The 12800-nt window shown below is 48.9% G+C and overlaps 1 protein-coding gene across 3 annotated transcripts in view; it reads right to left on the reverse strand.

Moving 5' to 3' along the window:
- Positions 1-12800, reverse strand: part of TMEM108 (transmembrane protein 108) — a 150883-nt gene that overhangs the window by 2573 nt on the left and 135510 nt on the right. For all 3 annotated transcript variants that reach the window (XM_057431575.1, XM_057431573.1, XM_057431576.1), the window contains one exon: positions 8145-9257. In XM_057431575.1, coding sequence (XP_057287558.1) covers positions 8145-9257 — 1113 coding nt within the window. The remainder of the gene's footprint in view (positions 1-8144; positions 9258-12800) is intronic.

Consider the following 12800-nt stretch of genomic DNA (forward strand, 5'->3'; position numbering starts at 1 on the left):
TTATGCTTCCAGTGCAGCATTTACCCCAGAGTTGGGGTTTTCCTGCCTGCCTCCATCAGCTCTATCGGGATGTGGGATCTACTGATAAGTGTAATCCATTCCCCACACTTCCCTGGGCAGCAGCAGTTTCTGAGCCTGCCTTTTTCTCTTATCTGTAGAGCACACCGAAGCTCTGGCAGTCTGACATATTTGAGCTTAAAGCAGAGCAGTGAGGGAAGGCGAAGTGGAACCTGCCTGCTCTCCCCTGGTATCTCCTGTGATAACGGGATAACGCTCCCGCAGCGCGCGGTCCGAACACAAAGCGCAGTGCTGTTTTCTGGAACTGCTTTCTGTTCAGTCATCCCTGCTGCCGTTCAGACGGGTGATCCTGGCACTGTCACAAGCCCACTGTACCAAACTCGCTGCTCCCACCGGTCCTTGCTCAGGCAGAAGCCCAGGCACGTACCCCGCTCTGCTCAGAGGGTTAATGCATCAGCCGCGTGCTTACCTTACACCTGTGGAATGAACCGACCAGTTGTGCTTGCGATCCACCTGATTTACCCAGGGAATGCCCTGCTGTAAATTCACCCCTTTCTTTCTAAGCCCCCGGTGTAGAAAAGAAGAGATAAAATATTCATGAAGCAGAAAAAGATGTGATTTTCTCTGCTACAGCCAAAATCATTGATTAGAATGATAGCCCAGAGGCGAGACCAGACTGCAGAGAGGTCAGAGCTGCTCTGCGTGTTTTGACAAACACTGCAGCTCCCCATAAGCTGTGGGTAAAGTGGCAATACAGCAGTGCAAGGCTAGAGCCCTGTTTCAAACCAAATAATGAGCTACTAAGAAAAAAAACCCTGATGGGTTTGAGTTCAGGCAATTTATGTCTCATTCAAAGGGCAAGGTGAGCTGAGGCCATAAATCTTCTCCCGAAACTAATGGAAAAATCCCCCGCACTAGCTCCTGCAGGTCTCACAAAAGCAGGTCATCATCACACTGACTGTTAGCTTTGACTCATATTGCTTCAGTCTTTCTGTCACCAGTAACTTCATTTGCTGACAGCATGACTCCTGCTGCTGTGCCTGTTAGCAGGCACCCCATGGGGGCCACCAGAACTGCCCATCCTCCTCAAGGGCTGCATCCCTACTTTGCCTCTGCCCTCTCCGTGTCCCACCCTTCCTTAAGATTAGAAAGTGAAGCAAGCCCTACCTTTAGTCCTCCCCACTGCTGGCGAGAGCCAACAGACCTTGGAGCTTTCCAAGTATAGCATCAACAAGTGCTCCTTAAGGCACAGAGCATTTGTGAATGTGCCTGAGGATATGAGAACCCCAGTAAAGCCAACTCGATTGCTGTGCTGAGGTTTTCCAGCTATAAAATGGTGTGGCTGCTGACAGAGAAGCATTGCATTTGGGTTTTAGGGGCTGGAAAGCTGGTGACAGTCAAGAGATACCCTTCTTCTTCCAGCAGGAAATGGCCTTGCCATGCGCAGATATGGCTGCCCTACAGCAGTAATGCTCTCTCCCTTAATTACACCCTTGGCCTCCAACCTTAGAGCACACACAAGCAAATGGATGGAAACCCACAGCAAATGGGCTCCTGAGATTCCCTGAATAAAACATGTTTTAGCAGAAGGCTGTCTACCAAAGCAAAGCACAGATTTAAGAGGGAGAGAGAGGACAGCAGGGCTGGAATAGGGCTATTTCCATCTTATGTGGACTACCCTTTTGGGGTATAATTTAGTGAAATTAATGTAACTAGCACAGGACTGATCTTTTCCAGAACATTCCTAGGAGCAGGGTACAGCTTTACCAATATTCTCAGAGACCTATGTGCTCCCACAATTAGAATTATGTGTATTACAGCAAAAAACCTCTTCCCAGAGAGGCAGCTGCAATGGGCAGCTAGGCTATATTAAATGGATGAAGATACACAGAGGGCAGAGATGGCCTGGGAGGGAGAGATGGCAACAGCACCAACAACAGAGCTGAGGGGAGAAAGAGTAGCTGCAATACCCTGCTTATCTTTCCTGCTGCATTATGTGATGGCCTCAAATGGAGGAGAAAGTGCTGCTGCTCAGTGCTGCCATGTATCACCTCTGCTTCAGAGATGGCCAGCCCTCTGGCCAGGAAAAGGACTAGCTGTTCTCTGACTTTCAATCCATGCATTCAGCGGCTGAGCAGCTGACAACTTGCTTCTTTCTGGCCCTACAAGTGCATTATCTGTTGTTCATCCCCTACCCCCTGCACTGGAACAGGACATAACACATCCCACAAGCAGGAGACATGAGGTTCTCACAGCTTTACAGGTTTTGAGGCTGCTGGGAACATGTTCATGACCCACATCTCCTGCACAACACCTGCACACCAGGAGACACTGCCCTGTTAACCACAAGCTGCATTTAAGGTACAGCACATCTCAGACCCAGCATCATTGAAGGACATGGAGTTTCCAGATATCCATCCCATTCCCACAGTGTTTGTTTGAATGCTCATTTTCCATTGTGGGGCATGTTCACACTCCCCTTGTTGTCTAAATACAGCTTCAACCACCACTTCCTCAATCTCCTTTTGCCTGTTGTATTAAAAGCTTTCCCTGTGTATCAGAAATACCCCTTACATGTGGGCTTTAGCCTCTTCTTGGACTACAGTGTGACACAATTGTGGTTATGTTGCATTTCCCAGCTCTTAAACCATTCACAAGGCCCTTTCCTAATCTTCCAATGTTTTAAAAACCAGAATCCACCAGGATTATACCCATGTTTCATACTGGCTTCATAAACACAGTGTAATCAGATCATACCAACTCCCTACCACTTCCTGATAGTCTCCCCTTTCCTTTCAACTCACTTCAATAGTTTACCAATCTTGCATAGCAGCATACCCCTTTCCCACACAGAACACGACGTTAACAGACCTGAAGGAAATACTCAGACCAGAGGTTGGCAATTTCCTTCTCCTTATGCCTGCAGATCGTAACATTAACTGTGTTGCTACGGCACCCTTGCCTCAATGACTACAATATTGAGGATTCAAGTCCCTTTCAATTTCCTTAACTCACTGTGGCCATCTATAGTTGTATATATAGTATACTACATAGAGAGTATATGTGCATATATATAGTATGTAGTATATGCTATATAGTATGTGTGTATATATATATATAGCTTAACTATGATACAGATGTTAGGGGGGTGGGTTATTGATCACAGCTGCTTCCCTGTGGAGGCAGGAGGCTCTTCTCCAGCTCAGCCTGAGCTCACACCTGAGGATTACACTCAGGCCTTGGGATCCCTCTTGCTTCAGACCAGGAAGCAAGTGCTGGAGCTGATACTGGAAAGCATCCCAGTGCATGCAATGTGAGCTAAGTGGGGTTAGGTCCAAGGCAATTCTTCACATACTCTTTGAGTTCTGCTGACGCCGGCGTTCGGGGGCTCAGCCTTCCTCTCGTGTTCTCCCGTGTCAGCAGAACTGCCTGAATGGATTCACTTCTGCGCATCTGATTTGCAAGTCTCTGTTCTCCCACGTTCTATCCTGTCATTCTGTAATTACAGAGACACAAGCACGGGGAGCCCAAGGACCAGGACGGTGGGGTTTTAAATGAATGCATACTGCGTCTTGCTCTTCACTGCAGCACCTCCACATGTACGAATGCATGGGCACAAACATGGTCAAGGCTGCCTGAAGGACATCGCAAACCCAACCCCAACTGTGACACGCCACAAATGCTGCTATCAGTGCTATATAGGACTTTGCTTTTCCAGGAATGCAGTGATACAGAACCCTTCATTTTTTGCAACCCTCAAATGGCACAGGTAACATTACCCCTGCTATTTATACCAGGAGAGTGAGGTACCAAAAGGTGAAACGATTTCCCCAGGTTCACGTAGCAGACATGGCCCACACATTCCTATTGGAAGAATTACTTTTCTGGCTAGCATTTTAAGGGATTTCAGTGGGACTCAGAACCCTATGTGTCCTTAAAGAAACATGTACCATAAGGACAGGGAGGCTAAATCCCATCTCTTATTTGAGGCCCACGTCTTCAGGCTAGTGCTTATAACCACTGAGCTGTGCCACCAGCATGGTGGGAGGGAGCTGCCAGTCCTCAGTGGGGCTCAGATGCCGGGGCACAGCAATGCTGTGCAAACCCTCTGCTGCTGCCTGCTCTTAGGTGCACAACGAGGAGCCCTCGCAGGGTCCTTCCTGCCAGGAAAGATGGAAAAAGCACATGAGGAGAAGCACAGCATCCCAGGCACTTCTTCCAGAGAGCTCCTGTGGCCACGCTCTAGCAGGTCACTTCCCCTGCTATGGAAGCTAAAATGGCCACAGGTTTTCACTTAGCAAGTGCTTGTCAATAGAAGGTATCACAGCAAGCGGTCCACGTGTCGGAGCAGGACGGACGCGTCCCTGCAGCGCCATGCTGAGCCTTCCCTTCCAAGGATTTCGGGCAGCACAAGCTGTCCCCACAAGCCCCCTGATAAGAAATGCTTCTCCAGCCTCCCCCCCACCCCTCATGCAGGGCAGGGATGTGGAGAAAGGCATCCCTACTCTGGCCACTGCGCAGCTCTGCCAGGCAACAGCCAGTTAATCAGGCTCCTGCAGCTCTGCATCTCTTCATAGGCTTTGGTTGCATCTCCTCACCTCCCTCCGCTTCTATCCAAGGTGTGCTGCCAACCTCCCCGCCTGGGGAGCCAGGCTCAGATATTTAAGAGCATGGAGCCGAGGCTCGATACCCGAGATTCCTGCACATTCCAGCATCCCAAGCCTGGAGCAGGACAGCGCTTTCTCAGCACAAGCCCGCAGGCTGCGAGAGCCTCTCACCGGAAACGTTTTCACCCCTTGAAGAGGAAATGAGATCCCAGTGTTCTGTGGTCTTCACCCATCTCTCGACATCAAGCCCCTCTACACCAGAAGGGACAGTGCCAGCGTGGGGCCGCCTGTCCTCCGCTGCAGGCGCTTGTGCCCGGGAGGTGGCGACAGTCCCCTTCAGATGTCCCGCACCGTGCACCCACACACGGTACAACGCACACCCCACACCGCGCAGTGTACACGGTACACCCGACACCGTGCGGTGTACACCCCATACCATACACGGTTGTCCTGGGTTCAGCAGTAGCAGTCGTTTTTCTCCTTCGTAGTAGCTGGTGCTGTACAACGTACACCCAATGCTGTACACTGTACCATACACCCCATACCATACACTGTACAATCTACACGCCTTATTGTATGGTGTGCATTGTACAGCGTATACCCCATGCCGTATGGTGTACCCTGCACAACCTACACCCAATACCATACACTGCACACTCTACACCATACACCCCATGCAGTGTACAATATACAACATACACCCCATACTGTCCTGTACACTCCATACCGTACAGTGTACAACATACATCCAATACCATACACTGTATACTGTACAATGTACACCCCATACCGTACAATGTACCCTGCACACCCATGCCTGAAGATACACAGATGCCTGAGGGTCAGGAAATAAAGTGCTCCTCAGGTGTACAGCACAGAGGGGAGCCGTGACCGACACGTGTGCCCCTGGGTAAAAGCAGTCCTGGTATTACAACTTGCTTTTGTTCTCTCTAGGAATAACCACGGACTGTACAACAGCACTCAGCACGGCACAGGTGAAACAGCACAACTTTTGGATGAGGCATTTCAAGCAGATCCCAAAAATGCCCATTTAAATGCCTGCCTACCATTCATTTCCACTCTGAAATACGGCTGAGGACTGTAAAAGGAGAGTCTTGCTAAAGAGCATCCTCGGATATCGGGTCCTGAGACCAGGACTTCAATACAGGAATAATGTAAATGCTCAGTTGTATTAGAGCTGCTAGAGATCATATTCCAAATAACTTTCACCCTGCTTACAAAGCACAGCTTACAACTACAAGAACAAGCACATTCTGTTACAGCACATAAGAGTTTAAACACTATTTAACAAGTGGCTTAGAAGCCCTGCCAACAGACTCTTCATATTGTTGTTATTATTAACAATAACAGCAATAATAATTACTAGCATTAGTTATTAGCTCATATATGGCACACTTCAGGCAGAGATGTACATCAGTTTACAAACTGCTTATGCTTCCTGTGCTTGTGTTCTATCATATTACATTGTGTTTTGTATTTAATAATAGAATCACAGAATGGTTTGGGTTAGAAAGGACCTTAATATCATCCAGTTCCAAGCCCCTGCTATGGGCAGGGACACCTCACACTAGAGCAGGCTGCTCCAAGCCCCTGTGTCCAACCTGGCCTTGAACACTGACAGGCATGGGGCAGCCACAGCTCCTCTGGGCACCCTGTGCCAGCACCTCAGCACCCTCACAGGGAAGAACTTCTGCCTTAGATCTAACCTGAACTTCCCCTGTTTCAGTCTGAACCCATCACCCCTTGTCCTATCGCTACAGTTCCTGATGAAGAGTCCCTCTCCAGCATCCTTGTAGCCCCCTTCAGACACTGGAAGCTGCTCTGAGGTCTCCACGCAGCTTCTCTTCTCCAGGCTGAACAGCCCCAATGTTCTCAGCCTGTCTTTGTACAGGAGGTGCTCCAGTCCCTGCACATCCTCATGGCCTCCTCTGGACTTGCTCCAACAGCTCCATGCCCTTCTTATGTTGGGGACACCAGAACTGCACACAGTGCTTTGAATGCTTTCTCTCTAGATCAGTTTGCTTTCTAAATATTGGCCCAAACAATAATGCTTGGGAGAATTTATTTGATCCTCTATTTCCTCATTGATAGACAAAGCACTGTTCAGCAAATCAAACAGTGCTGCTTCTCACCCTGTGCTTGCTATATCCCAGGTTCTCCTCCCCATCTGCTGCAGAAGCGTGCTTTCACAGTTCTGCTTTGGTGTCTCTTTGATTGTCCATCTTTTAGATTAAAGCTTTGCTCTCACTCATGTGTTTAACCACAACTGGAATAGCAGAACTGATGGTTCCAGAGGCACAAGTCTAACATATAGTGCTGAGCCAACCCAATAGACTGGAAAGGATTAGTGCAGCTCCCTCTCCAGGTGTGTATTCCTGCAGCCTCATAGCTCTAGGTCTGAGCCTGATTCAGCTCCCTGGGTGGACAGAAAGTACCAAAGAGCAAAATGAATAGGGTTTAGCAATCTGAAAGTGTCTCAGGGAGGTGCCAGGGCAGGCCCAGGCAGAAGGAGAGGGGCAGGATCAGGAGGCTGTGCCTCAGGGAGGACAGGAGACAGCAGGAGGGGTAAGCTGTGTGTGCAGGACTGGCTCAGTCAGCTCCCCTTGCTGATGTCCTCAGTACAGCCTGGAGCCATACGTAACAGAATTAATACTCAGTATTGGTGGCTGCTCCTCTTTTATGTTCCCTCAGGCAGCAAAGGCTGGGTAATGTTGGCTCTTGTTCCACTCCAGACAGATCAGCATAATCACACCCCGCACCAGTGAAACCCCAGAGAATACACTGCCAGCTTGCCAACATACCCCAGCTAAGCCGGGGACACCCAGCACCCAGCTTTCTCATCATGTCTCCAGTGGGTTTTGTACCTGTGTCGAATGCTGAGACCCTAAAGCCAGCTCTGGGAACCCAACCTGCCCTGCTCTCGCAGGTGCCCAAAGACCAGGATTTCAAACTCTTCCTGCTCTCTGGAATTCAAACGGAGGAAGCCAGCACTTTGCGTGCCATTCTTTAAAACCTGATAGTTCATGAACTGCCTGCAATGAAATATTGCCCTGGAAAACCGGTGTTTCCTCAGGGATCAGTCATTGCAACTGGCACTAATCCTCTGCGTTAGCACTGGGCTTTTTAAATCCAATTCCAGGGCAGTATATAGCAGTTCCTAGATTAAAGACTGGTACAACCTTTTGGTCACCAGCTTATATGCTTTGAAGTAAAGCTGCTTCACCTTCTGGAGTTGTTCAGCCTCGTGTTATACCCACAAACGAAGGCCCAAAATGACTGATTTCTAATAGCAACAAAGCAAGTATGCTTTGAGTGTAAACATTTCAGCTCTGCATTTTGAAGCACTTTCGTCAGTGAATGCGATCTCGTATCTAGCGATTGCTCCTCGTCCATCTCAAGCCACCCTCCTCTGTTAGCTCACCACCTCCTCCTTGAAACATGGGCTGAAATCTGAATTTTATGGAAAGAGAAAGCAGAACAAAGCAGCTGTTAACTTACAACATGAGGATATAGGTACGCTGATAGCCAGAATGATCCAGGCAATATCCATCTTGCTGAGACAGATGGTTGCCCTGTGCTGGGGCTTGTCCCCCTCGGTGACATGGGAGATGTTTCCTTGCACTCCAGGTTTCCAGGTCCCGGCAGGAACCAGTCTGTTTAGGAAGTTCCCAGTGGCAGTGGAGCCAGCGGTGGAAATGGAGCTGGACAACCTGGTGGCAGGAGCTGCAGACAGAGCAGTGCTTAGCAAGGTCACGTTGCTCACCGTCCCATGCTGCGTTGGAGAGGGTCCCTTGGGGTCTCCCGCTGCCGCGGAGGAGACACTGACATCAAAACTGGTCTGAACCGAGTGCCCCGCTGCTGCTGTTGCAGATCCAGGGCCAGCAAACAGAGGGACATTGGTACTGAGGTTCAAGGTTACCCAAGAGTTGTTTTTGCTCAGCATATCCCATACGCTGTAGTGGGTAGGTTTAAAAGGCACCGACACCGCTTCAGGATCGGTTGATGGTCCAGCAGTTGTGGTGGCAAAATCTGCCTCCTGCAGCACTAGCTCGGCCCCATCGCCTTGCTCTGCTTCCCTAAGGCTTCCCGAGGGGCTGCGGTGGGGTGAAGGGTCTGAGTGTGTAGTTCTTGCCAGCCCCACGCCATTCGGATCACCGGATGCTGGGGTCTGGGACTGAAAGGGGTGGTCTGTGAAGGGGCTCCTCAGGGTAGGGAAGGGAGAGTGCAGGGTCGTCTTTAGGTAAGGCTCTGAGGACTCTGTGAAGTTGCCTTTGAAAACCTGGAATATTTTCCCCTTGGGGCGAGTCTGTCCCGAGTACAAAGCACTCTGGTTGTGTAAATGATACATTCCCTTGTCGCCGAGGCGAGGGCTGCTCGCTTGCTTCTGCCCGGTGGAAGGGGCTTTCTCCACCACGTTGATGGAATGGGGCATGGTGTGAGCAGACGTGGGAAGGGGCTCTGCTGCGTGGTGGTCTTTGTGGCGAGGCGTTGTTCCCATGGCTGTGACAGTGGTAGTGTTCATCGGGAAGCCCTGAGAGGAGGAGACAGTGGGAGACAGTACCTGAACAGAAAACACCAGCTCTTCTGTCAGTGCCAAGATCAGTAGAACACCTAGAGGGAGAAGCACAGAGAGAGGGTGAGACCAGGGAGGGACCAGCGGGCAGGGAACGGCACGGCTTGTGCGTCTGGCAGGAAGGGATACCTTCCATATTCAGAGTTAGCATCCAACTTTGTTGGCTTCTCTGGGAAAGTAGGAAGGGAAAGGAAAATCCATGGTGGCCCCATGGCTGTGGAAGAGGTGAGGTGGGAATGGGAAGGTCGCAGGGAATCTGGAAAAGAGGGAGAGTATGGACTCAGGACAGTGCTTTAAAGTGCCATAGGCATAGACAAAGCATTTAGGGGTAGAAACAAAAGATCTTTTCATCTTTGTTTTGTCCAGGAGGCCTCCAGCTCAATGTCTGCATCACTATGGGGGGCCTTAGTCACTCCTTTGGCTGCAAAACCCTAAATTGGGCTGCCTCCAGTCTTGGATGTCATTAAGCAATCTGGGGTTTGAGAGAGCAGCTGCTTAGCCCTTGCTGAAAATTAGGTCAAGAAGGGATGTCTGATGAGAAGGCTTCCTGGGTTATATACATGCTGCCCTTTACCGAGCAATTTCAGACAATCTAGTCACTTCTTTTGGAGTATGAGACATGGACAACCTCCAAATGCTAAAAGTGAACAAGAAAACATAAAGAAACAAGAAGAAAATCACAGCCATCTTTAAAAGTCAGGCGACTATGAAGGGACTGACTCAAATCTAACACGACTGCCCTTTGTACCCATGTGCAAATGGTGGTACCCTGTTCTGTGCTCACATGTGCTGTGGAACTGGATTGCATGAAATTTGTCTCCTGCCACTCTCTGCAGTGCACACATGTCATGAAGTACCAGATTCACCCCACCAGGAACATCAATTCTTCCTTTTATCCCTAGTCCGGATAACAGACATGGGCAGCTGCAGTAGCATAAGCCTCCCCGGGATGCAGGGCTAATACACTGTGAGTTAGTGTGACATGCAGTGACCACATCGATCACAAGTCACCATTTCCATATGTTGGAGCTGTCGAGTGTAATGTGGAACTTTGCCCACTAGGAAGCACACGGAATAAATCCACTCTGCACAGTCCACTGAGCATCGTCAGATGGCACCATCAGCACTGCGCTAGTGTGGATTTCAGTGTCAGGGTGAAAAATGTTGCCACAGTCTTAATAAATCAGGGACACGAGTTCATCAAAGCTGCAGGACTCCAAACCTTCCAGCCAAGACTGTGGAGAACCTTCCTGCCCCTTTCTCCACCCTTCCCAGGCATGCCAGCTTCCCCCATGAGCATTGTTAGGCCATTTGGTTCTACCCTACTTGGGAAGAATACCTGTTACGGGCACCAGCAGAAAAGGAAGGCAGGGGCTTGAGACAATAAAAGATCTCTGACGAGGTGTCCAGTGGGCCCTAGGGCTCTGTGTTGCACGTTGGGCAGATGCAGATGCCATGAAATGTGTTTATTCTGAATCCTGTGCACCATTCACACCCATCCACATGCAGCAAAGCTGACCAAAGGAGCAGTACCTACGCCTCCAACCCAGCTAAATCCTCTACTTCGATCACTAGCTTTGATTTCTGAACCAGAACAGCACAGAATTCTTCAACCAACAAAATTCACCTTATCTCTCCCCCCACCCCCCCAGCCTTCTGTTGAATTCCCAGCATCCAGAAAATGAAACCATTGACTGGGTAACATAGTGAAAGACAATCACAAGCAATGTACTTGTAATGTGAGGTACTTGTAATGCGTGTGTTACTAATGTGTGTGCTACTGATGCTAAAATTAGCTTTTTGATTTATTTATTCCTGAAATAAAGATCTAGGCCAAATAAACCATCGCCTGTGATCCTGCTTCCCAGGTCCCAGCCAGCTGCAGACAACATGCTCTTAGCGGAACACCTCATCTAAAGGAAGACCATATTCCATGCACTGAGATGCAACCAGGAGAGCAGACCGTGCTGTATTCATGGAGCATCACTCTTGGAAGTGAAAAGGAGAACCATATCTGCACATTTGTGGTAGCGCTTATTCTGAGGTCAAGGTCAAAGAAGATATTCTAGTGTCCATATGGCTAAGACTTCGTGCCAAGACAAGTTGCTGCCACAGAACAAATTCAAAGAGGAAAGGATGATGATGTATTTGGGGTATGGTGTGTGGAGATAATGGCTCAGGAAACTTTAGCCCTGCTTTCTGAGCACACAAGAGAAAGTGCATTGGCAGACCTTAGGAGACACTAAATCGGAATGATTATAATGCCTGCTAAGATTTGGGGATGTTCTTTGTGTAACTACCTGCTCTCACACCTCATGCAGAAAAACATCTCTACTGGGTTAATACTTTTCTTCAGGATCTTCCTCAAGGAATGAGGAAGTTGACAGCTCTTCTGCATATTGGGCCCTGGGGTTAGAAACCCTGCTCTTTGGCTGAACACCCACCCAACATCCACCTCCACTGCTTGCAAAACTGATAAATCAGAAGCTTGCTGCTACAAAGATTTATGATCTCCCTGGGGCAGCCTGTTGTTGTGCAGGTCACCACATACCAGGCATGGGAAGCCAGATGCATTTAGCTAATACCTGTAGGTGGCTTGTAAAGTCTAATTATTCAAAGGAAATACAACATCAGAAGTCATTTATCTGACAATAAACAATGACCCCCAAGACATTTGGCTGTCTCAGGTGGTGGCAGTCACAGTTTGCTTGTCCACTAGGCTCCTTTTAACAGCTTCTGCAGAGCCAGCGTGGCCCATAAGCTACTTAGGACTTTGGTTTACTGTTTGAATGGACCACAGGACTCCTTCAGTGTCAACCAGAGCTAATCTGTGCCCCTAACTACTCAAAAACTGTTCAGTTTAGTAGATCATTGTGAAAATAGCCTGTGCTATATATATATATAGGGAGAACCAGATAATAATAAGGACTTCAAAGTGGCCTTTCAAGTAGAATTAATTTGCTTTCTAATTGGTCAACAGCCAACTGGAAAGCAGAAGTAAAGTTGGAATTGGCATTTCCAGATGCTCTGCATCACTACCTAAGCATGCTCTGGCTGGATGTGCAGTGACCTGATTGCCCAGAGCTCCCAGTTACTTTTCTAACACTTGAGGATATGCAATGTCTTCCAAAGTAGGACTCATATTGAGGTCCTTGATATTACACTGCCCTGTTTGTCAATTCTGCCTTAAGCCTAGGAAAATGGTATTCTAAATTCCTCCACTAAGTTGCAGGAAGCGTTTATCACAGAAATGGACTTATCCAAACCCTTCCATTTTCCTTCCTTCCCAACCTCTATCTCTGCTTTGCACCCAGAAAAGGGCCATGGTGGGTATGACGCCAACTGTCCCCCAGTGCCTCAGCTCACCCTCAATCAGGCTACCACTGGAATGAAACCTGGTTGCTATCAAGTTGTCATGGCCAAAGTTTGGATATCCCAGCTGAGGTGGTACCCAGCAGATGCCTTTGGTCTGTTCAAAGCACAGTCCAGCAGCTCTTTGCCAAAATCCTTCAGTTTTGGCTGCCTAAGACTGTTAGGACTGATCTTACGTACAGCATAAGCCCTTGGGGTTAAGGACTCAC

The sequence above is a fragment of the Pezoporus wallicus genome, unplaced genomic scaffold (genome assembly GCF_028554395.1).
Source record: "Pezoporus wallicus isolate ANWC-B61680 ecotype Strahan unplaced genomic scaffold, APGP_CSIRO_Pwel_v1 scaffold_11491, whole genome shotgun sequence".
Classification (NCBI taxonomy): domain Eukaryota; kingdom Metazoa; phylum Chordata; class Aves; order Psittaciformes; family Psittacidae; genus Pezoporus; species Pezoporus wallicus.